Source organism: Rhinoderma darwinii, chromosome 8, assembly GCF_050947455.1.
Source record: "Rhinoderma darwinii isolate aRhiDar2 chromosome 8, aRhiDar2.hap1, whole genome shotgun sequence".
Classification (NCBI taxonomy): Eukaryota; Metazoa; Chordata; class Amphibia; order Anura; family Rhinodermatidae; genus Rhinoderma; species Rhinoderma darwinii.
The window spans coordinates 105290354-105317275 of NC_134694.1; the positions used below are offsets into that span (position 1 = coordinate 105290354).

The 26922-nt window shown below is 44.6% G+C and overlaps 1 protein-coding gene across 4 annotated transcripts in view; it reads right to left on the minus strand.

Annotated features, from left to right (window-relative positions):
• The window catches only part of LOC142659718 (cytochrome P450 2F1-like), a 34242-nt gene extending 9414 nt beyond the window's left edge, over window positions 1-24828 (minus strand). Inside the window, exons 1-7 of one of the 4 annotated variants that reach the window (XM_075836129.1) lie at window positions 24746-24828; window positions 10390-10531; window positions 8855-8891; window positions 8193-8370; window positions 6050-6212; window positions 5783-5932; window positions 4961-5121 (exon numbers count right to left, since the gene is read on the minus strand). In XM_075836129.1, coding sequence (XP_075692244.1) covers window positions 4961-5121; window positions 5783-5932; window positions 6050-6212; window positions 8193-8369 — 651 coding nt within the window. In that variant the 5' untranslated portion in view covers window position 8370; window positions 8855-8891; window positions 10390-10531; window positions 24746-24828. Of the gene's footprint in view, window positions 1-4960; window positions 5122-5782; window positions 5933-6049; window positions 6213-8192; window positions 8371-8808; window positions 8892-10389; window positions 10532-14682; window positions 14769-24745 lie in introns of all 4 variants that reach the window. The other 3 variants (XM_075836128.1, XM_075836126.1, XM_075836125.1) reach the window with 3 other exon arrangements.
• Between the last annotated feature and the right edge of the window lie 2094 nt (window positions 24829-26922).

Consider the following 26922-nt stretch of genomic DNA (forward strand, 5'->3'; position numbering starts at 1 on the left):
ACAAACACACCAACACTAAATGTCGCAACAATTGAACTACCGGAGGAGAGGACGCCGTGATGTTATTAATGGCAAGCACCACCCCCATGTTGTCGCAGTAAAAACGGACCTTCTTATCCCTGAGCCTGTCCCCCCAAATGGTAGCCGCCACCACGATGGGAAACAGCTCGAGCAGGGCCAGATTCCGCGTGAGTCCACTGGGCACCCAGCTAGCCGGCCATTGACCTGCGCACCACGGACCTCCCCCGTAAGCTCCAAAACCACCCGCCCCAGCCGCATCCGTGAAAATATTCAAATCACTCGTATCCTGCGCTGGGGCCATCCATAGCGAGCGACCATTGTACTGGCCCAAGAAGTCATCCCAAACCTGAAGATCAGCTCGGTGCTCCTCCTTGAGCCGCACAAAATGATGCGGCGCACGCACTCCCGCCGTTGCCGCCGCCAACCTCCTACCAAACACCCTCCCCATCGGCATAATCCGGCAGGCGAAATTCAACTTCCCCAGCAGCGACTGAAGCTCCCTCAGCGCCATTTTCTTCATTCTACAAGCCCGTCGAACCTCCAGCCTCAACGCACCCAACTTATCCGCCGGGAGACGACACTCCATTGCCACCGAGTCTATTTCGATGCCCAAAAAACAAATCGTCGCTACCGGGCCCTCCGTTTTTTCCGGCGCCAAAGGAATCCCAAACTCCCTCGCCACCTTCTGTAGAGCATGAAGCAAATTACCGCAAACCGGCGAACCCCCCGGGCCAACGCACAAAAAATCATCCAAGTAATGGATCAACGAATCGACCCCGGATACTCCCCTCGTTACCCACTCCACGAAGCTACTAAACGCCTCGAAGTATGCACAAGAAAGGGAACACCCCATCGGAAGGCACCGATCCACGTAAAAAGCCCCATTCCAAAAACAACCCAACAGCCGTTGGCTTTCTGGATGGACCGGCAACAACCTGAACGCCGCCTCGATGTCAGTTTTTGCCAGCAGCGCCCCAGGACCCGCAGCCCGCACTAACCCCACCGCCTTATCGAATGAGGTATAAACTACAGAGCACAACTCGTGATCAATCCCGTCATTTACCGACGAACCCTTGGGATACGATAAATGTTGAATCAAACGAAATTTTCCGGGCTCGCGTTTAGGGACAATACCCAAAGGGGACACAACTAAATCTTTTACCGGCGACTCAACAAACGGCCCCGACATGCGGCCCAACGAAACTTCTTTTAACAACTTTTCCGACACGACTTTTGCATGCAAGTAAGCCGATTTTAAATTCCTCCGCGTAACCGGAACCTCATAAGGAGGCGGAGGAATAACAAAACCAACACAAAACCCTTCATAAAGCAACTTAGCCGCCGCCCTATCCGGATACTCATTTAGATAAGGGGCCATCTTTTCCACCCTCACCGGCGACACCCCCTTGACCAGCCGCGTGCTGGTTACCTGACCTCTTTCTTCGCAGACATTTTTCCGCCCCGTGTGATGCACCATTACACTCGGAACACACGTGCTTGAACTTGCACGTGGCCCCGAACTTGCACTGACCTTCATTAAATTGCCAGCAAAACCCCGCCTTTCCCCCGCCGCTTTGTCCAACCTGACTAGACTGGCCTCCCTGGCCGGCGCTCCCGGGAAAGGACTGCCTAACCGGGGCCGTAACCCGTAACCAGAGAGCAATATCCTTCTGGTCCCACCGAATCGCCGGCCGAACCGCCTTCCGCTGACGGAATTGCTCATCGTATCGCAGCCACGCTTGCCCCCCATACGCCCTATGAGCCTCCCCAATAGCATCAAAATAACAAAACAACGCCGAACAATTTTCCGGCGCCTTTTCCCCTATCACACTAGCCAATATGGCGAACGCCTGCGACCAATTAACGAACGTCTGCGGGATAAGCCTATACCGCCGCCGTTCCTCCTCGTCCTTTTTACTCTCATCCCGCTTGCTCTTATCCAAATTAAATTTAGCGAGCGGCAAGAGAGAAAAAATTTCAACATATTCGTCCTTCCAGATCCGCTCGCGCACCTCCTGCTTTAAATGCGCCCCCAACGGACCTTCAAAACAAACGTACACCTCCCCCCGAGCACGATCATCAATACGCACTTGATCGCCGTCCTTCTGCGCCTCGGTCTGTACCGACACCGCGACCGCCTCTCTAACCGCCGCCACCGGACGCGCCTGTAACGATCCCACGTCCCTGGGGCCTTCCCAAACTACCGCAGGGGACACTTCCGCTACTACCGGCGCCGCGGCCCTGTCCAGGCGCCCCACCAGCTCCCGTAAGCAACCCACTAAGTCTGCCAAACCCGCTCCGTCGCGTCCGCCCACGCCACTATCGGCCCCCGATCCAATGCTAGCAGCCCCCCCGCCGACACCCGACATAAAAATCGCTGGATAAGACAATGATGGAGTTATACACTCACCGGGCTGCACAGGCGCTGTGTTCCCGTCAGCCGGACCATCCTGACCTCGACGATACGCGTCCAGTTCACCTTCCTCCAATTCTTCTCTCGCCGACGACTGTCCATCCCAACGACATCTTCGGAACGGGGATGAGGACGCGCTGACCGATGGGCCGGCAACCTGCCGCCTGACCGCCGGGACCCAGACTTCCGACCGGACCTGTTGCCTCGACGTCGCTGCAGATCTAGGCGTCCGTCTAGACGATCCTGACGAAGCCTGCCCCCTGGCCGGAACATCACCATGCGGGGCGGCCGTACCTTGTACTCCACATCTTCCATCTGATGGGGGAGGGGTGACAGGGAGCCCAGCCTGCGACTCCCTGCTTACCGCCGGACCCCGTCGCGGCCTGGGATTCCTGCCAGGACGCAGGGCCTGGGAAGGGGCGGTCCTCCCAGCTGCCTGGCCTGCAGCGTCCGGGATCGGGCTTCCCCTGCGACGCCGTGTCCGCGGGACTGCCTCCGGGCTGAGGCGCTCTGGAGGTCGGGACCGCCGAGAGGGACGGGTCGACCCGGCCTGCGTCGCCGTCACCCCTGGCAACGCTCTCTGCCCGCCCAGCGCAGGAGCGGTTGTTGCCGACTCCCCCCCCCGCCGCCATAGCCATGCTCGTGAGGGGGCCGGGGGAGGGGAGCCTGTCCTTTGCAACAGACCCCGAACGCCGTGCCCGACGTGGCGAAACGGCGTCCGGGATCCTCGTTATGGCAGCCACGGTCTCCTCTAGCCATCCGGGACCGTGGTGCACAGCAGCGGCACGCAGCCGCTCCAACATTAAGGCCTCTGCCATCACTAAAAGCACGGGCAACGGGGGAGCTTACTGTTCTTGTGTTACTCCTCCCGCTGCTTCCGGCTCAATGCCGAGAAACAGCGGGAAGCGCAGAACAGCCCCCCCGTCCCCCTTAACTCCTCCCCGTCCCTCCTCCAGCTCCTACCAACTCTCCCTCACCTAAGTAACCCTTTCCCTACCAGGACGGTCATGTCGGCCTCCCTTAATCCCTGCGGGCTGCGTCCAGCCTCTTCTATATTCAAAGCTGTTATTTAAGCCAAATTCTCTGAGGTTTTTAGAACTCCCATTCACAATAATTGACTTCACATTCATGGCCAACTTTGATAGTTGGGACCAGGACCAGCTTGTACTCCGGATCAGTGGAGGTCCCAAAGAAAGATAACCTATTTAGGGATTAAGAGAACAAACTGTGCACAGTTAACATGGCCACTTTGACCAACATATTAGTCTCTATATCTTTCCAGCGCTTATATATTAACAATTCCATTATCTGGCAGTTTTGGAAGCAGGCGGGTAGCAGATAATGGAAAGTACTGTATTATCAACCATTACAGGTAACCAGCAAAATCTTACTTTTTAACAACGTTTTTGGAAGATCTGCAGCCAGAGCTTTGATATGCTGAGTGTTTCCTCCAGACATTCTCATGCACACGACCTTATTAAGGATCTATAATATGAGAGCCATAGAAATCTATGGACCTGTATTATACCTCTGTGTGCCTCTAAATTCATGTTGGCACCGCACGGAGATCAGCCATAGTCAGACGTAATGCAGGGTATGCTGCACAATGTGAGTAATAGTAGATAAGTACAGGAAAGCTGGAATACTGACAAGCCAGAATAATCAGGCACAAGAAGTACTAGGTTGTGGCTTAATATAGGGCAATAACTGTGACTGGCCACAAAGTGAGGCCGGATTCACATGAGCGTGTGAGTTTTGCACGTGCAAAAGGTCCGTGTGTCATCAGCATATGATGCGCGGCTGCGTGATTTTCGCGCAGCCGGCATCATTATGACACAGTTTTTATGTTTGTAAACTGAAAAGCACGTGGTGCTTTTCTGTATTCATTCATTTTACTACTGTTGCGCGAATCACGTGCGGCACCCGGAAGTGCTTCCGTGGGCCGAGCGAGATTTGCACGCACCCATTGACTTAATGGGTGCATGCAGCGCGAAGCACCGCCAAATATAGGACATGTCGTGCGTTTCACGCAGCGCACATACGCTGTGAAATTCACTGACAGTCTGAACGGCCCCATTCAGTAACATAGGTCCGTGCGACGCGCGTGATTTACACGCGCGTAGCACAGCCGTATTATACGTTCGTGTGAATAAGCCCTAAGTGCAATCCATTAACTAATCACTAGGTGCAGAAAACAGATGACTGGGCAAAGCTCGAAAAAGCAAGTGTCTAGCATAGTGGTTAAGGCTGCAAAGTATGACTAGGGAGTCCAGAGTTCAAGTCCAAGTAAATTCAGTTCCTGATACATGTAGCGGCATAGGGAGTGCCTATGGCTCCATAAAACAGATCCATAGGGACTCCATGTGCTACCTTACAGGATCCAAGCATTGGACTACCAGAGATTTTCCTCAAATGGATGCCATGTGTTGCTGACCTCTGCACTGGAACTAAGGTTTTCTGAGTTTACAGTTGCTAGACTATGGAATTTATTGTATATCAGAACAGAGATCATCTTTTACTACTCACTGTCCCCCACATGCTGCTCATGATACAGAAGTTGTTGTAGATGCTGCTAGTTATGGCTGCCAGTTTCTTGTCCTCATAATCAAAGCGATTCCCATAGACTATGGAGCAGATCACATTGGAGACTGTACGAGCCAAGTATACAGTAGGATTTACTGGAGATCCTAAGCAACAAAGGTCACAAAGAAACAGTAGTTGCCCGTTAATTAAACAAAAGATCATATATCATGTTACAGTTTACAAATAGAATGAATCTACATAACATTTTTGTGACCTTTTCAATACATTACATATCTTGTACTCACCCCGAGTCACAGCATGTATTACAGTCTGAAGCTTCATTCACAATTCTGAAGGCTCCAGAGCTTAAATCTCACAGCATTCCTTGCTGGCTCAATGACTGCACACAGCTTTCTCTTGTGATTTGCATTATGGGAAATGCAATCTTTTCACCAGACATCGTACAGTTATCAAATTTTAGATAAACGCCCTATCTCACTGCATTATAGGAACGGTGGTAATCGGTTAGGAAAGTGTCTGTTGACTAATGTAATCTGTGACCAGGTCAGACGACTTAAAATACGAGCATCTCTTATATGTGCTAAAGGAAACAACTCAGCAAGTGCTATTGTACACAAGAAAAATACCCGCACCCGATGTTTGGAGCACCAGTTTAATATCTGGAGATCTATGCAAATTAGGATACCTCACAACCTCATTGGCGGAGAGGCACCACTTGACCAAAACCACAGTAGTAACCATATATTTGATGAAGAGCCAAAAAAAACAGTTTGATGTCCTTTCCAAATGTTTATATAGCCTTACCCTTTGTTCTCTTAAACTCCTTTATGAGGTATTGTGCCTCCTCCAGTATCCTCTCCTCTATACTTCTTTTCCCCATGCCAAAGTTTCTCAGTGTCATCATAGCAAATCGCCGGCGAATCTTCCAGCTCTCACCATTGGTAAATGCGATATCTATGGTGGTAAAAGACCATCATTAAAGAGAAACTTCATCAGATACATGAAATCATTCCCAGCACCCCCTAACCTCGCCCACATTATAACTTAGTCAAGAAGAAATCGTAACCTTACCATGATCCCCTATAAAGTTAAGGAAAACAGGATAGTCTCCTCTATCACCAAACACATCATTTTGGTCAATCAAGGCCTCCTTAATTGCTTTAAAGCCACATATGACAACTCCTGGTTTCGGTCCAAAGTATAGGGTATACACCGGTCCATATTTATCTTTCAGCTATAGAAAGTAAAACAAATATATATATATATATATATATATATACACACACACACACGGACACACACACACACACACACACACACACACACATACACACACACGTCAATTCTGTTCCTATTTCTTTTGGTTTAAAATTCTCTCCACAAGAGGTACAGTCGGAAAACACGCTACATGGTCACATTTGGCCTGGGCATACATTCTATTAAAAAAGACCATGTGGCTGCCATGGGGACCTTGGAGAGAAAGGTGTCCTAGTCCATTGTTAGAACATGGTTTGGAGGTGGAAACACAGCCCCTCAGGACCATAATAGGGGGGCCTTTTTGATCTTTGCTATGGACCCTTCCTCATTTATATGTGCCACTAGCCCAGAAATTACCAAGTAATTGATTTGTAAACATGGTGGCACAAAGAAAAACGGATCAAAATTGACAATTACTGCAGAAAAGTGTAACCTACAAATAGGGCAAAAGGGGCAATAGCCCAGGAGCCTCCACCACCCAATTCCCACAGTCCTTTCCAGACACTTCCAGCAATGAGACATAACATTGGAGTTTGAAAAGATTTAAAGTGCACCTCCAACAATATCCAAGTTTAAATACGGTGGCAGAAGAGAGGATTATGCGGGTTTTACTAATATACCAAACCTTGTGTCTCCAACAGCAGGCACCGGGCACAGTTAGGTTGCCCTTATTCATATTAAACTAACATCAATTCTTGTTGATATTGGTGGGATCTGGCGACAATTATCCAATGTGTATGGCCAAGATAAGTTATCCATGCCTTATACAACACTGCTACTATAGAGAGGGCCCCAACCAAATTTTTGCCCAAGGGCTTTCACCTGTCTTGATTTGGCTCAGCCTACTGATACACATATTTCTCTGACTGATTCTTCTACTTTTACACAGGGACTGGGATAACGTAATGAGCCTTCCTTTGAGTGATGGACGGGATTTATATTCATGGCAATGCCGACATTCTTTTTAAGGCTTAGTACATGACTAGTAGATTATTATGGGCTTAAAATACCAATACGTGAAATGGTGATTGCACGCAATGGTCTCCACCCAGTCGCTCGACACAACAATGATGTTTTCAGCATTATAACTACCAAAGATGGAATATAACAACCTATTGTGTTTTGCTCTATCCATATAATGCCTAAATAATTACAAAACCTCAAAATAATGGGTAACCTACATGGTGAAAACATATTAAATTTCGCTATTGCTTAAATTTCAGACATTTAATGCTTACAATCTGCTTTAGGGTTTGTTTTTTTTTGCATCCAGATCATATATCTTAGTGTATAATAGTAGTTATTGGGGATATTACATGTAAATACCTATACAGAATACTTGTATTAGGTATCAGTCATTAAGCCTTTCAGATGTATAGTAGAAATGGTTGTCAATTTGGACACCTGTGATTATGAGACCGAGGTTTTACAGGGGTTGACTGCGGTTGTCTGCTTTGGTAATCCCTATTGTTTAGACGGGGCTCTCATTTATACACTGATCACTCTGTGTCTTGTTGTTGGGATCCCCATCTGTGGGGAAATCCTGCAGTGCCACCACGGAAATCAAGTATTACACAATTCCCATTGAAATAAATTGACAGTCCGTGTAATCCATGGACTCACTGGGTCCTCCAGAGTGGGAGATGGTCTTTGAAGACACTTTCTGCTCTAGCTAATTAATGAGGGTCCTAAATGGGGGATTATGACTCTTATTCCTCAATAGGGTATCAGAAAATGAGTTTTCTATAACAGAGAGCCCCATAAAACCACTTTAAAAAATGCCATGTGGCAACAGAATTTGTGTCCTTTATCGACCATTTATATGTGTCTCCACAAATGGCTCTGACCTAGCATGAAAATGACATATATAATGTTACTAGGACTATCTTTCCATAGATTATATTATGTAGTCACATTTTTACTATTATGTTCTCTTCACCCCACAAATAACTCTCACCTTCATAAGTGTGCTGACGATGTCACTCATGTTAATCTGAAGAAGATTTCCCAGCAATGGAAGGGGCATAGGTCCTGGAGGAAGTGTTGCCTTCTCTTTGAAGATCTTCATGTAATTCAGGATGATACAAGTCAGGAAGAAGAGGAAAAGAACAAGAAGGGTGCTGGACCACTCCATACTGCCAGAAGACACAGAATAATGTAATATGTTACATATATACCAAGCATAATGTTCAATATGTTAAAGTGAATATCTACGTTTTGACACCGGGTCATTTTAGGTCCTATATGCTGTGCTAAATAATTTCTTAATATATCTTTATAGCCGTTGGAGTTTTTGAATTTTTTTGATACAGAGCTCCAAATGTCCTGCATTGGCAGAGAATTAAATACATTTCTGGTTGTCTTTACCGTCCACTGGTAGCTGCAAACTACATAGAGTTTTAATATTAAGTTTAATGTATAAACAGTATACAGTACACTGACTGCAAATAAGAAAAAAAATAAAATACTGCAACAGCACTCTGCAAATGCAAAGACTACGTAATACACACGCACACGCACACACACACATATATATATATATAAAAATTTGCATTACTTCTACGTTTACTTACAAAAGTGACTCTTAGCGCACATTTTGATCAAATTGTGTAAACCAACCTGCCACGACAAAGCTCTTTTAAGTGGGTCCCCTGACCTAAAAATAGAGACTACAAAGAGATTACCCCAACTCTTTAGTTTAATGTATGGTCCAAAGATTTAAAACATTAAAAACAGTGTACTAGTACTTTAAAGGGAGTCCGTCACCAGAACTTCGTTTTGAACTAGCAGTATTCTAATATAGTTCATGCTAACCTCATTTTAAATGTGTTTTCCTTTTTCCCCCAGGGTTCCTGCTTTGCATTAAAAACCCTTTTATTAAGTTTATGCAAATTAGCATTTCGGTGCAACGAGTGCGTCTCCGTTGCAGCAAAATGTTAACGCGTCATTGCTCTGTTAAACCCCCCCCCCTGTGTCTCCCTGCTGTATGTGATTGACATGGGCCTGGCCCCGTAGTGTAGTGAACGCGCGTGCGGTCCTACATCTTAGTCGGCGCATGAGCAGTATAAACAATATGTCCACTGTTTATACTGCGCATGTGCTGACTAAGATGCAGGCCCGCGCTATACTACGGGGCAAGGCCAATCACATCAAGCAGGGAGAGACGAGGGGGTTAAACAGGGCAATGATGCGCTAGCATTTTGGTGCAACGGAGACGCCCTTGTTGCACCGAAATGCTAATTTGCATAAACGTAATAAAAGTGTTTTTAATGCAAAGCAGGAACCCTGGGGAACAAGGAAAACATTTAAAATCAGTTTAGCATGAACTATTAGCATACTGCTAGTTCAAAATCAAGTTCTGGTGACAGACTCCCTTTAACCTTTATTCAGTGAAAATAAAAATATATTTTTATTATTGTACATCCAATTATTCCTTGATAAGTTCTATTTTAATATAATAAAGTATAACTTAATTTTAGTATAATATTCTATAATACAATATTATACTAAACTATATTGTATCGTATAATAAATTATATTTTATAGTATACTACTGTATAATATAATACAATATAGTACAGTATAGTATTATATAGTTTAGTATAATATAGCATAACAGTTCTGCAACCTGTGCAGGTGCACAGGGCCCCAGTATATAAATGGGACCACTGGCCCCTTAAATGCAACATCCTACTGTCTGCTAGATTGCATGTAAGTGGGTAAGCTAATGAATTTCGTAGCTCTCAATTAATAGACTGTTAAAAAAAGGGGGTGCTTTACGTTATGAATTTAGAGAGCAAGGGACCCATAGGGACCAAACCTTGTACAGGGGCCCTATGCTGTCTGTGTCCGCCCCGAAGTATATTATTGATTAGTATAGTATAAGGCCATGTCCTGACTTGGTGGATTTGTTGCAAGCAAGGTACAGTATAATATATGGGAATTGGGTTTTTCAAAACCTCATTCACTTGAGGGTGAGATCTGCGGAAATCTGCAACATGATCCGCATGTAACAAAATTCACAACTGTCTAAACCTTATATAGTATGATATAATATAGTGTAATATAATTGAATATATGACTATTTATATACTATTATGACTATTTTGTGCGATATTAATTGCCCACCACATGAAACGAGGAAAGGTTCTTACCTGAAGCAGCAGAAATGTCTCTTGGGTTGTGGTGATTATTATGTAGGGATTATATAAGAAGCAGCCAGTTGTAGAATAAATGCCCTTAGACAATGTTACTGGTGACATGTACAGTACATTGATACTCGTCCGTCTCCTCCTCCTTCAATAGAAATAATTACATTTGATCTCAGGTTGAATAAAATACGTTCCTCCCACAAAAAGTATTTAACCACATAATGTAAGGGTTTGCGTAACTGTAAGCAGAGGGGGTAGTAGTGTGTATATTGACTGATGGAAGAACACTTAATACTGCCCACATTTTTACCATATTCACACTGATAGTCATTGGCTTTTTAGAATTGTTGGACATTTTTAGTTCATGAACCTCATCTAGAAGCAACGTCACTTAGATATTTAACATTTTCTTACCCGTCTTACCTGCTTCTCTTATGTTCAAGTGTACAACCGGGAAACATGATCATAGAGGAGAGGACCCGTCCATGAGTCAAAGTGGAGAGCCACTAGCTAACAGTGGCTCTTGCTCTGGTGGACTTGGACCATCCACATATTCATGGACGGCCATTCCTCTGAATTACTGCCATGTAATACTACATTTCCCCCATTAAATGGATGTTTTAAAGTATATAGAGAAACCCTAGCAAGGCCAGGTGTTTCTTTGAGTGTCAATATTTATATAATAGAAAATGCATAAAAGCAAAAAAAAAAAGGGAATTCGTGGGCGCTGCTTGGTTCTAAATGAACAGTTGGTTTATTAAGTAAAAGCAAGGTATAAGACAGATGCTACGCGTTTCAACGCCGGACTGGCGTCTTCCTCAGGCAGGTAAAACATATAGAGAAAATAAATGTATATATACAGAGAAAATAATATACTTTTCTCTCGGTAAGGCAGCATTACATGTCTTCATGCATCCAGCCTTGGAAAGGTTTTCCACCCATAGGTCTAAACAGAACAAGGAGTATGTAGGAACTTAGAACTCTTAGGTTATTATTACACACCTAAAAAAGACAATGGTGATACAGTGAGGAAATGTGAGTATTTGCATTTACTTGTTCTTCTCCTAAATTTTAAACTAAAAAATTGGAACTCTATAAACATGAGTTACGTGTAGGGTTGTATTGATTGTTAATTATGTCAAAGGCGCTCACCTAACCACAACACACTCAATGTCCAACCCCCGACAAATTAAAGCCTTGAAACCACCCAGCGAACCAGTACCCTACTTTGTACTAGTGAGGAGGGAAAACTCAGTCTACAGATAGGTGTCTCTGGTTTGGCTGATATCCCTAGTCATGGTTCAAGGATCTTTAATGGATCGGACATAGACTCACAGGACAGTTACCTATACGTGGCACAAGAGAGAGTTTTCTTCCTTCCTAAGAGAGCTAATTTGCATACTTATCAATGGGCAGGGGTAAAACATGCCACAGCCAACCATCTTGGGCAGTGGATTATCTGCTGGGGGATCAAAAGGTCAGGTATTTTGAGATCCAACCTGCGCAATCCATATTTCCCCTGATGGCAGATGTTGTAGGATTGCCTTAATACACATTAGATAATTTCCTAAAATCGGTGGGATTCGGCTAAATTTGATCCAATGTGTTTGATCAGCTTTACAGTAGGCACGGTCTTACCGGCAGACAGGTTACTAGGTAACACCCTTTTTGGTTGTTAGTGGTAGGTGTAGACCCTTCGCTGTCTATGCACACCTTTTAAGAGTCCATTCATAGTGCCACATTTATGATTCATATTTCCATACATATTTTTGGGCCAATCAGGTTTGAATCCTAGCAGAGAGAACTGGAAAACACACCCATCTTCAGAAAAAACCCAACAACTATAAAAATTCTCAACATAAGTTTTACTAACTTGAATAAAGTGGACAAATTAGGAAATTCCATTTACTAGTGACCGTTTGATCTTTGTGGAAAATGTTCTCTAGTTACAAGTTTGTTATCCTTGATTTTGTTATTTCATAATTCTAATGTGTTGAAACAATAAACTGGCAAGTGAAAGGATTTAACTCTAGGTTACAAAAAGTTACAGCAAAAACTGCACAATCATTTGCAAAGGACATATAAACAGGCCTGGAGGTCAGAATGTATTCACTGGCTTGCAATCGGGCAGCAGAAGAAACAAATACTCAGGTTGTGCCTCCTTAAGAACTAGTTTAGTATACGTGAACCCATTATTTATTTTTTATTTTTTTATGCCCTGTCCATAAATAAATTCGCTGCCTGGTAAAACGATTAAAATAAATTTTATTAAAGTATTGCACTTAAAAAACAGATTCTCAAGCAAATTACCTAAACCGGTATAGGCAGATGGGATCAGGAGGGAGATATTGGGTGTCTCTGTTCTGTGTACATCCACTTTGCATGCACACCCAGGCTCCCTTTTTATCTAATATGCTCCTGCTCCACTACCACTAATCCAAGTCTCCACATGCGTGTCAGCACTCAATATGTTTTGGTGCGTCATCAGGGGGTCACACATAACAACACCTATTTGCCGGTGAGCACTTGTTTCGTGCTCCTATATCTCCCCGGCGTGTGCACGACTAGTTAATTGGCCGCACACACGCCAAGGAGACGCCGGCTATATAAAAGCTAGGTCCCTACCACTGGGTTGTGCCATTGAAGCAAGGCTACAATCCACCTTCAGCTGCCTGACATCCCGGAACGGGCCAAGCCTCCATTCAAACAGCCAATCCCTACATGGCAACGACTCAGAGCGTTCCTGGTAACCTTGGGAACTTCAAGCGGTTGGTCCACCGCATAATAGAGATCAAACACATAGTGACAACCAATGTGTGTGTAATAGACCTTTGTCCATCACATACCCACAAGCTCACCTCTGACTCAAAACATAATCACATCTACTATGATACTTAGTTATCCCACCTAGAGCACCTCCGGAGTCACTTCTGGTATGGATGCATCCTGACTTTGCATAATGTGCCTATTTTTGCCTCATAGCGTTTAACTATCGAGTCTCGCTATACATGGTCACTTCTTCCATAATAGAAGAAGGTGGTATAGGTATATTGACCTATTTCTAGGTAACTATACCTAAAGAGAAACCTTGGTGCGGCGCTGTTCCCTACTAGTAAAATCCTTTGGATGGTTCCCTGTAGCAATTATCCAAGAGGGACATTGAGGTCATGCAAAAAAAGGGGTTTTAATTGTGATCATATATGCGGGTATGCTGATCATATATGAGGATCTTATTTGTTTAATACCCTGAAGTTTCAGAGTTGCTGAATTACCTTTATGGTATTCCCACACATAGAGTGCGACTGGAGTATCAGCGACCCCTCTGAGCTGGTGGAGGAATTTGCCATCAAATAGGAAATAGTTGTGTTCAAGCACAAACCTCAATAAGTCAACCGCAGGAAGCACTCCACAGCCCTACATACCAGCTGATGCGGGATGGAGCTGTAGGGTGACTCAACATCTAAAGATGCCAGCCAGACATTCGTGTTACATTGGATACTCTCCAGTTTTCACAATACGTATCCCTTACATAGGACGGAAGAGCCATCACATACGGTCTCAGGGTCTTATCAATATATAGGCTGGCATTTTGTGACAGGCTATCAATCCCTTACACGATGGGGCGACCCTTTAAGAGATCCACCCCCTTGTGTACTTTGGGGAGGCTGTAGAAACTGACACATTGTGGATGTTCAGTCAGCATAAAAACGAAAAAATAAATTTGTGTCACAATACACGTAAACTTCTGAAATCTTCTTATATCTAAATGCAGAAACTGTGTATTTTTATACAGCCCTCTACACCAGTTTTCTGTCATAGAACAGTTGTCATTTGCTCAAAAACTTGCTTTGACTTTGTGCAAATACTTACATACTTACTATACTTACTTGACTTTTCTATTTTTTTTCTATGCCTGTGGCTAGAGCAGAGTGGGACGAGGCCACCGCAACCTGATACATTTACTATAATTTATGATAGAAAACCCAGCATATATTATAGCGCAAATCAACTCCAGCTCATAGTAGGAAACACCAGTCTTAATAAATTGCCCCCATTAGGTCTACTATTTTCACCTAAACACAGATAGATATATTGTTGTGTTTATGGTTTTTTAATAGAACAAAATACGTATTGTAGCTACTTTTATAAACTTTTGCTGATTGCAAGATACATACTGTATAAAGTAAAATATAAAAAGGTCTAAAAAGCAGAACCTAAAAACAAGGCATGACACTCTCCCAAGAGACATGACCCTAAATTATGAAACCTACTGTAACTGCCTAAGTGTGGCCATACCTAGGCAGATGCTTCATTGACAGCCGTCAGCACATTTATCTGTCTTTGGGCAACCGTCTTTGAAACTCTAGTGTACAGATCCTTCCCTATAAGAAAATGGGAGGACTGGGTGACTGAATAGAAATTTAACAACATATCTTATAATAGTCAATATCCCTGGGTATTCTGAATGACTGCTGTCATCCACTGTGCATTTGAAAGCATGGCCTATTGATTTTGGAGTGTAGCTGGGGTCAGGCAAAATAAGGAGAAATTCCACACTGCCCACACCATAAGTAGTCAAAAAAAGTGTTCCTAGGATTTTTCACATGGCGCAATCAAAACGCAGTTTTTGTGGTGATCCACGGGGAAAAAAAAGCGTAATTTTACCACAATTTTGAAAAAATATTGGCAAAAATGGTATGGTTTTGCCAAGGTTCATGTCAAAACCTGCATTTTGACTGCAACATATTAAGTCAACCTTAAGCTGGATTCACACGAGCATGTTCGGTCTGTAAAGGACTGAACGTATTTCGGCTTCAAGTCCCAGACCAAACACACTGCAGGGAGCCGGGCTCCTAGCATCATAGTGATGTACGACGCTAGGAGTCTCTGCCTCTCTGTGGAACTACTGTCCCATACTGAAAACATGATTACAGTACGGGACAGTTGTCCCGCAGCGAGGCAGGGTCTCCTAGCGTGTGTTTGGTCTGGGACTTGAAGTCGAAATACGTTCCGTCCTTTACGTACCAAAACATGCTCGTGTGAATCCAGCCTCAGAATGTTGACAAATATAGGATGTATATGCCCAGCACACATACATACACTGCACCCATACATACATACATACATACATACACTGCACACATACATATACTGCCCACATACATACATACACTGCACACATACATATACTGCCCACATACATACATACATACATACACTGCACACATACATACATACATACACTGCACACATATTATTACTATGCACACATACATACACATGTACTGCACACATGCATACTATACACTTACATAAACATGCACTGCACACATGCATTTATTTATGTTTTTTATTTATTTCTGTTATTCTACCAACTTTCAAGTATCAAAGAGGGACAACTGTAGAGAGCCGCGGCAATTTTTTTATTTAAGCCGCGCCTCCAATCCCGTCCAGTCCCCGCCCGTACACACCCGATTCAGTCCACACAGTATAATGCCATCTAGCTCCCCCACAGTATAATGCCCTCTAGGTTCCACCATACAGTATAATGCCCCCATAGCTGCCACCATACAGTATAATGCCCCCATAGATGCACCCAGAGGTGGGTCATCATTAGGGCGGAAGACAGCGGAGCCGGGTAAGATAGAATGGGGTTTAGGGGGCCCCGTTCTAGAGAAAGATGCAGGTTCCAGAGGTGGGACCCGCATCTGAGATTTATGACATATCCTGTGGATATCAGAAAAAAGGAGATTTTTGAAGCAGCACTAGTCCCGAGTATGGTGCGGTGCACGCTGTCAAGCCAGGCAAACCCACTCCAGCACGATGTATATCCAAAGAAGTAGTAGGACAACAGCACACGTCTTCAAATCATCAAAGTGGTTTTATTGTCAAGACATCCACAAACGACAAGCAACGTTTCGACCCATAGTGAGTGACTATGGGTCGAAACGTTGCTTGTCGTTTGTGGATGTCTTGACAATAAAACCACTTTGATGATTTGAAGACGTGTGCTGTTGTCCTACTACTTCTTTGGATATCCTGTGGATATGTCATAAATGTCCTTCATGGGAAAACCACTATAAATGCCACGGTCAATAGCTATTGACCGCGGCATTTAACTAGTTAAACAGCCAGGAACAGCGCTTCATACATCATCCCCTCCCCATGATGTGTCGGCACATCACGGGTCAGGAAGGGGTTAAGTAAGGAGCTAAAAACCGAATCTTATAGTCTGAAAAATATGATATATATATATATATATCTGCAGCAATTCCGTTAAAACTAGAAGAAATTCCGCTGCAGAAAAAAATAAATAAAAAAGAGCACAATTTCCTGCAATTTTACTGCAGAAAATGGTGCGTATTTTGCTGCGTTTTTCTCAATGTTCGGAGATAGTGACATCGCTGAAAAACGCAGCAATTCAGTCCACTATCTGCAGCAGGAATTTACATGCTGCGGCATAAAAAAAATACGCACTGCAGGACAAAATTTCTGGTTGGAAATTTTACGCAGCGTCTGGATGAGATTTGTTAAATCTCATCCACTGTGCTGCTGCTGCATTCTATTGCGTATTTTCCGGGTGGAAAATACGCAACAATTCTGTTAAGTGTGAACAAATCTCATCCACACGCTGCGTAAATAAGCGAAAAAAAAAAAACTTTCAGAAATTGACCTGCGGTGCGTTTTTTTAATCCGCAGCATGTCAATTGTATTTGCGTAAACACTGCGTGTTTGTTTCGGGTTTTCCCCAACTTAGCCTCATGCACACGACCGTAAAAACACCCGTTATTGCGGGTCGTTATTACGACCCGCAATAACGGGCTCATAGGCTTCTGTTAGCCACGGGTACCTTCCCGTTTGCTCACGGGAAGGTACCCGTGCCGTTAAAAAAGATAGAACATGCCCTATTTCATGCCGTAATAACGGCACGGGCATCCCATAGAAGTCTATGGGGCTCCCGTAATCATGGGTGGCTGCGTGTGTTCACCCGTGATTACGGGAGCGTTGCGAGGTGAGGCGAGGTCAGGGGACTACCCGGTCTGCAGGCCACAGCCCAGTGGCGTAACTACCGCCGGGACTACAATGAAAACTATGGCAGAGCGGGGAGGTATCTCCCCGCTCTGCCATAAACAAGACATGTATCCCCTATCCTGTAAAAAATAAAAATAAAAGACGTTCATACTTACCTACAACTTCCTGCTTCCTCCAGTCCGGTCTCCCGCCCGTTGCCTTGGTGACGCGTCCCTCTCGACATCCGGGCCGACGTCCTGGATGACGTTTCAGGCCATGTGACCGCTGCAGCCAATCACAGGTCAATCACAGGCTGCAGCGGTCACATGGACTGCCGCGTCATCCAGGGATGTCTGGCTGGATGTGAAGAGAGGGACGCGTCACCAAGACAACGGCCGGGTAAGTATGAATTTCTTTAACTTTTATTACAGAAAAGGCTGTCCCTTCTCTCTATCCTGCACTGATAGAGAGAAGGGGCTGCCGATTAGTGCAGTGCTATTTTGCTGCCAAAAACGTGCTCGTAAATACGGGTGGAATACGTGTGACACCGGACCCATATTTACGAGCACGGGTTCGTAAATACTGGTGCAAAACGGGTGGAATACGTGTGACACCGGACCCGTATTTACGCCAGTATTTACGGGTGTGAAAAAATACGGTCGTGTGCATGAGGCCTTGGTAATAAATAGCAGTTATGTAAAAACACAACTCAGAAAAAATAAAAATCTTATACTTGCCCAGAATTCGGTTTCTTCGTCCGGGCCGGCCTCCTGGGATGATGTTTCATCCCATGTGACGTCTGCAGTCAATCTCAGACCCCAGCGTTCATATGGGATAAAACGTCATCCCAGGGCTGCAGTGTAGCGACGCGGTGTAGCACTATATACAAGGGGGGGAGCGCTGTGTGGCACTATATACAAAAGGTGAAAGCGCTGTGTGGCACTACATACAAGGGGGAGATATAGTGCCACAACGCGCTATACAAGGGGGGACGATGACGCTGTGTAGCACTAAACTATTGCCTTTCCCAGACCAGACCCCCCCTAAGCAAATACAGACCCCAGAACAAGCACCCTAAATACAGACCTCGGACCAGACCTCTAAATACAGACCCTAGACCTGACTCCCTAAACTAATACAGACCCCAGACTAGGCCCCCTAAATACAGACCCTCTAAATATACAGACCCCCAGACCAGACCCCCTAAATATACAGACCCCAGACCCCCTAAATATACAGATCCCAGACCAGACCCCCTAAAATAATACAAACGCCCTAAATACAAACTGCCTAAATACAGACGCCCAAATCCCTTAAACTAATACAGACCCTCTAAATACAGACCCCAGACCCATCCCCCTAAATACCGACCCCCGACCACTCAGGGTATGTGCACACGAGAACTGTCTTTTACGTCTGAAAAGACAGACAGGAGAAAACAGCTGCGTCGTTTCAGACGTAAAAGCTCCTCCTCGCATTTTGCGAGGCGTCTTTGACGCCCGTAATCTTGAGCTGTTCTTCATTGACTTCAATGAAAAACGGCTCAAATTACGTTGCAAAGAAGTGTCCTGCACTTCTTTGCCGTGGCAGTCATTTTACGCGTCGTCGTTTGACAGCTGTCAAACGACGATGCGTAAATGACAGGTCGTCGCCACAGTACGGCGGCAAACCCATTCAAATGAATGGGTAGATGTTTGCTGACGTATTGTAGCCGTACTTTCAGGCGTAAATCGAGGCATAATACGCCTCGTTTATGCCTGAAAATAGGTTGTGTGAACCCAGCCTTAAAGTGAAGGTGTCATGAAAATATTTTTTTTTTTTTATCATATTGCTTTTAGCATGATAAAAAAAATAATTTGTATTTATTTGTGTTCGTGTGTTCTACTTTTACTTTTCTATGGGGGCTGCCATTTTTTTTTTCATCTCTGTAGGTGTCGATTAACGACACATACAGAGATGAAATACGGCACATACTGTACAACCCCATAGAGAATGCGAACGGGAGCCGTTCCATTCACTGCAGCATACGCCGTCTGTGTGGGAATGCGCCGCTCCCACACAGACCAATACGAAGCTAGTTAGCAGAGCGAATTCCCGCGCCATTTTCATGTGGACCGGAAGCTGCTGCCAGACAGTCAGATGACGACTTCCGGCCATATGTTCAAGGAAGCGAAGACGCAAGGAATAGGAGTGGAGGCGGCAGGAGCAGGTAAGTTATGTTTGTGTATGTGATGTGTGTATTATGTTCGTGTATGTTAGTGTTATACTGTCTTATTAGCACTGTATCTAATCCTCCTACACTGTGCATTCGCTCAGAAAATGGCGGCACCCAGTGTAGGAGGTTTGAGGATTCAACCCCCGCCTTCTCCTTGCTCTAGCCAGAATAAGGGAGGAGGGATTGTGTGAGGACACTAGAGCGAGTGTGTATACACCAAATTTGCAGCATAAAGCAATGAGGTAGCCTTACCACATTGACCATGCTGCAATTTTGGGACCTGCTCCCTCAAGTGACCAGCACATGTAAATGTTATAAATTAGAATCTAATTTATAATATTTCCTGACTTGTGAAAAAATTAACACAATGTAATCACTTAAATAATAAATTGTTTAACAAAAAAAATAAATAAAAAATTTCTAGCGTCACATTCCCTTTAAACAAATCCATGATCCCCTTATACTTACCTGGCAGCTCACCTCACATCACCTCCCGGCCTTCTCTTTAGCTGCTGTTGTAGGAGCTGTGGTCATGTGACCTGCAGGTCTTTGCAGTTCTTGTTACTGATTAGACAGAAGGTCATCTGACCTTTGTCTGCAGGATATAAATAATGCAGTTGTAGTGGTTTTTGCCACAATTCGCAGCAGAAACACATTGTAATTGGGGCAGCCATGGGCCCCCCGGGAGCCTCGGGCCCCAGACAGAGGCCCAAAAATGATCCGCAATTGTACATACATACCCGCGCACTGTACTCGTGCATTCTTACACTGCACTCATGTATACACATGGATACCACACATCCATCCGAATGTCACACACACACTGTACAATATTTACACTGCACAGACACACGCATGATGAACGCACACTTCAAACAAGTATACAAACACCGCACATATGTAAACTCTCCCTTACTTTGATTTGTAGAGTCAAAGACGGAGTTTGTGGGTTACATGCAAGGTCTGGAACACTTACTTGAAGTGTGATGTTTGTGGTATTCTTTAAGATAGAGGCAGGATTAGTTATTTAAAGGGAAGGTCATGATATAATTTTTTTGTTTATCATATTGCTTTTAGTATGATATGAACAGAAATTTTATTTATTTGTGTTTTCATGTTCTACTTTTTACTTTTACTTCTCTATGGGGGATGCCATTTTTTCTTCATCTCTGTATGTGTCAATTAACGACACAAACAGAGATGGAATACGGCACATACATCCCCATAGAGAATGCGAACGGGAGCTGTTCCATTCACTGCAACATATGCCGTCTGTATGGGAACGGCGCATGCGCCGCTCCCACACAGACCAAAACTAAGCTAGTTAGCAGAGCGAAATCTGGCGCCATTTTCATGTTGACCGGAAGCCGCTGCCGGACAGTAAGATGACGACTTCCGGTCACGGCTTCCGGCCATATATTCAAGGAAGCGAAGACGCAAGGAATAGGAGTGGAAACGGCAGCGGCGGCAGGAGCAGTTAATTTATGTTTGTGTATGTGATGTGTGTATTATGTTCATGTCATACTGTCTGCTGAGCACTGTATCTAATCCTCCTACACTGTGCAGTCGCTCAGAAAATGGCAGAACACAGTGTAGGAGGTTTGAAGATTCAAACCCCTCCTTCTCCTGGCACTAGCCAGAATAAGGGAGGGGGGATTGTGTGAGGACACTAGAGCGAGTGTGTCTACCCCAAATTTGCAGCATAATGAAATGAGGTTGCATTACCACATTGACCATGCTGCAATTTTGGGAACTGCTCCCTCTACTCTCCAGTACATGAAAAGGTTTTAAATTAGAATCTAATTTATAATATTTCCTGACTTGTGAAAAAAATTAAAACTGTGTAATCACTTAAAGAGGCTCTGTCACCAGATTATAAGTGCCCTATCTCCTACATAATGTGGTCGGCGCTGTAATGTAGATAACAGCAGTGGTTTTTATTTTGAAAAACGATCATGTTTTAGCAAGTTATGAGCAATTTTAGATTAGTTTCTTAATGCCCAACTGGGTGTGTTTTTACTTTGGGTGTTGTAAAGAAGTGTATGAGGCTGACCAATCAGTGACCAATCAGTGACCAATCAGTAGGAACAATGAGAAGTGTATGGCACTGATTGGTCACTAATTGGTCAGCCTCATACACTTCTTTACAACACCCACTTGGTCAAAAGTAAAAACACACCCAGTTGGGCATTAAGAAACTAATCTAAAATTGCTCATAACTTGCTAAAAAATGATCGTTTTTCAAAATAAAAACCACTGTTGTTATCTACATTACAGCGCCGACCACATTATGTAGGAGATAGGGCACTTATAATCTGGTGACAGAGCCTCTTTAAATAATAATTGTTTAACTAAAAAAAAAATTCTAGCGACACAGTTTTGGAGATTGCAGGCTGAAAGGGCATGGGCTGGACAAAACTCATAAAACTGTTTTCAAAGGTTCATTCGCATGGCCGTATGAACTGTCCTGTCAGGTCTCATGCATCAGACTATTTATTATGTAGTGCAATATAAGGCACAATCCGGAGCTGTATTGTGCACTTAATTACGATGCTGAAGTTAGTTTATTATTCGCATTTTCAGTATTTTTGTTTTTTTAAGAATATATTAAAAGGTAAAAACACTTTAAAACAGCCTAAAAGCAAAAATAGCTGGAACAAAAATGGGCATCAATGTGGGCACTACAAAGTGTAATTTATAGGGTTAAAAGACTTCAGGCCACTCATTTCACACTGCCAACTTACAGAGAATAATGCCCCGCATAAAATTTAGTAGAAGTCAGCCTGGCCCGAACAGGTTCTGGACATAAAAGCTGGCATCAAAGTGGGTAGACAGACACTTTTTCCGGATTTGAATAAGCAACTGGTATTTTTAAAGGGTTAAATGACTTTGGGCCACTGACCTCACACTGCGAACATACAGAGAAGAATGCCCTGCATCAAACTCAGTCGAGATCAGACTGGCCCGAACAAGTACTGGGCATGAGAGCTGGCATCAAGGTGTGAAATGGAAAATTTTTACAGTTTTGAATAAGTAACTGGTTATCCCAATAAAGTTTCTTTTTCATTTATTACATTTTGTGCTGCATTGCAGTTTATTGTATAAAGCTCCTTTTACACTGGGCGATTATAGTGCAGACAAGAGATCATAGAACGCTCGTTCCCGATAATTGCCCTGTGTAAACAGGGCAGCTATCAGCAACAAACGCCCGATCTGCTGATCGTATCGTTTTTAAAAAAAGTAACATTTTATGGTTGGCAGCACATCTTAGTGTGTAAACAGGGAGACGTGCTGCCAACATGATAACGTATGGGGATGAGCGATCGGAGTAACGACTGCTAGTCCCCATCCGTAGCTCCGTGTGACAGGAGCAAACGAGCGCCGATCAGCGATATCTCCTTGATCGGCACTCGCTGCACCGGACGAATATTGGCAAGTGTAAAAGGCCCTTTAGACTAGACAGTAAAAACATTTATCATCCAGCATCAGCCACTGTGATAAATCTGCATCGATAAATACTGTCTGGTCGGAGTTTACGCTGTCTAATTATAAAACAACGTTTCATGAATGGATAGTACTGGTAAATATATAAGGAACTTTGTAATGTAAGTTATTAAATAAATATGCTACTTTCTCCATTTATCAGGCTGCTTTGCTCTTTCCTGCTTTTAAAGAGGCTCTGTCACCACATTATAAGTGGCCTATATTGTACATAATATGATCGGCGCTGTAATTTAGATTACAGCAGCGGTTTTTATTTAGAAAAACGATCATTTTTGATGGAGTTATGACCTATTTTAGCTTTATGCTAATGAGTTTCTCAATGGACAACTGGGCGTGTTTTACTATATGACCAAGTGGGCCTTGTACAGAGGAGTGTATGACGCTGACCAATCTGACCAATCAGCGTCATACACTTCTCTCCATTCATTTACTCTGCAGATAGCAATATAGCTATATCGCTATTTGCAGCCTCATACACACACTAACATTACTGCAGTGTCCTGATAATGAATATACATAACCTCCAGCCAGGACGTGATGTGTATTCAGAATCCTGACCACTTCTGTAGAGTCTGTGATTTAAAGCACAGCACAGCGAGATCTCGCTGTAAATGACAGTTTACAGCATAATCTCATGAGACTACGCCTGCTATTCTGTAAATCACAGAGACGCTAAAGAAGTGTTCAGGAGAATGAATACACGTCACGTCCTGGCTGGTAGTAATGTATATTAATTATCAGCACACTGCAGTAATGTTAGTGTGTGTGTATGTGACTGCACATAGCGATATAGCTATATCGCTATCTGCAGAGTAAATGAATGGAGAGAAGTGTAAGACGCTGATTGGTCGCTGATTGGTCAGCGTCATACACTTTTTCTCTCCAACGCCCACGTGGTCATATAGTAAAACACGCCCAGTTGTCCATTGAGAAACTTATTAGCATAAAGCTAAAATAGGTCATAACTCCGTCAAAAATGATTGTTTTTCTAAATAAAAAAACACTGCGGTAATCTACATTACAGCGCCGAGTGATACAATGGAGGAGGAAAGCAGCCTCATAAGTAGAGAAGAATGAATAATTCTTTAACATATATGACAGTTTTTTATATTTCCGGGTTTATTGTGTGTACACAGAGCTCTGAATTCTTATTTAGAACTGACATTAATTACAGCAGTTTATATAGCCAATATGACGTATGTGTGACGAGCACCAGGAGACCGAGAATTAGCATACTATAGTAAATGTTTACATTACACAATGTGGTCAAGATAATTTATCATATACAATGGTGCATGTTTACATAATGTGATAAAGACAAGGTTATGTGAACAGATTGAATTCCTGTCACTTCCTTTCTGTTAACTGACACAACAGAATAAATAGTTACCATTCTCCATATCGATACATTAGCAAAAAGTTTAGTTGTTTAATTTTTCCCTATCATTCCTCAAAATGATTTTTGACATCAAACTATGATGTTAACACCAGTGTGTGTTGGACACAATTGACTTCGAGGATGGCGGTTTAGTCATTGTCACAGGTAAAATAACGCTGCATACATAATTATCTACACCACGGAAAAAAGTGGGACATAGAAGATTAAAAACACAAAAATGCCATACTCACAAATTGGGCAGGTATAAGCTCAGCAGGACACAGCCAGGTCAAAAATGCTGCTGAACGAGAGTGCTCAGGTGTGTTAAATAATAATACCCACTCCCACTAGCCTTGAGGGGAGTGGTGTGTGAGGCATGGATATAAATGTGTAGTGCAGAAAATAAATACGGTGTGTAATACCCAAGTGATAATAAAGTATACGGAATATAGGGGCAGTAGTGCATAGGGGTCAGAACTATGAGGGATATATAGGGAGTGAGTGCAGTGTGTAAGACATGGAGGGATAGTGTGCGAGTAGTGAGGCACAGCATATACTGCCGAATAGCAGCCTATTAATAACGCCCAGGGCCGCCATCAGGGGGGTACTACTGGTACTCCCGTCAGGGGCCCGGCCACATGGATGAAGTAAAAGGGGCCCGCCGGGCTGCCGTCGCCCCCCCCCCTCGGACTGTCCCCCCCCCACTCGCAACGCTCACGGGCCCCCCCTCGCAATGCTCACGGGCCCCCCTCGCAACGCCCGCGGCACCCCCCTAGCGACACCCCCCTAGCGACACTCCCCTAGCAACACTCGCGGCAGCCCCTGCATACCTGTTGTAGCTTCACTGGAGGGGAAGCTGCAGCATGTGCTGAAGCTGCGTGTGGAGATCCCGCCCCCCAGCTCCTCTACTCTGCCGACAGGACATGCAGGCTGGTGAGTATGTTCCCCTATCCATTCTGATTCCCATCCCCCTGACCCCATTTGTAGATTGTATAAAGTTGGTTAAAAAGTTTTTGGGTATTTTTTCGTTTTCCTAGCGCTTTTATGCCGCGATTTTCGTAATCGCGGCAAAAATGGCGCAGTTTTGCCGCGATTATATAAAAATCGCGGCAAAACCGCGTGATTTGTGCCGCAATTATGAAAATTGCATAAAAAAAAGATACAAAATATGAAAAGTGCTGTTAGGCTATATTCTCACAGTGCGGTCAAGTCACGTTTTTTTGCAAAAATTGTGGCAAAAAAATGGGATTTCACCGCACTGTGTAACTAGACTAAGGCCTTATTCAGACGGCCGCATTCGGTCCGTGACATACGGAGCGTGTGTCGGCTGTATCTCACAGGCTGACCCCAATTCATGGAGCCGGACTCCTAGCATCATAGTTATCAGTGTTGCTGGGAGTCCCTGCCTCTCCGCGGGAATACTGTCCCATACTGTAATGATGCTTTCAGTACGGGACCGGGGACAGTATTCCCACGGGAAGGGAGGGACTATGATCATAGATAACTGTGATGCTAGAAACCCGGCTCCCTGAACTGTGGTCGGTCCGGGAAATATGGCCGATACATGGTCCGTATATCACAGACCGAACATGGACGTCTGAATAAGCCACTTACTTGCCTCCTATTTTTGGTGCGGATTGTGCACTGAAAATTCACTACAAATGACAATATAAGGCCTTATTCACACGAACGGGTTATACGTCCGTGATACTTATTACTTCGCACGGACTTATGTTAGTGAATGGGGCCGTTCAGACTGTCAGTGAATTTCACGCAGCGTGTGTGCGCTGTGTTAAACTCACGACATGTCATATACTTGCACGTGTTTCGCTCAGCACACACCCATTGAAGTCATTGGGTGCGTGCAAATCGTGCACGGCACACGGAAGCACTTCCGGGTGACGCGCGTGATTCGCGCTACACAGGGCCGCCATCAGGGGGGTATTAGGGGTACTAGTGTAGGGGGCACGGCCAAACTTAATTGAAAGGGGGGCCCGGCAACTGCCGCGACTTGCCTTTGGTAGAAAAAAACAGGCCCCTGCAATGGGGCCTGTTCTTTTCACCAAAACAATGTCGTGAGCTGCGGGCCCCCCTCTCGTCAAACACCGCCGCGAGCTGCGGGCCCCCCTCTCATCACCGCCGTGAAACACCGCTTGCGCGCGCGAACGACCGCAAGCTCGCACCCGCGCGCGCATGACCGCGCGAACGACCAGGCGCGCCGCCGAGAGGGAGGCGGTGCGCCCGCAACACAAGTCCGATCTACGGGGAAGGACAGCCACACAGGGACAGCGGCGCACAGTTTACTTACCTGCTGGCCCGACTCCGCCTCCTCGTCCTCCGCCTCCTCGTCCGACTCCGCCTCCTCGTCATCCTCCTCGTCCGACTCCGCCTCGTCCTCCTCCAGAGCGTAGCTGCGTAAGGAGAGGGG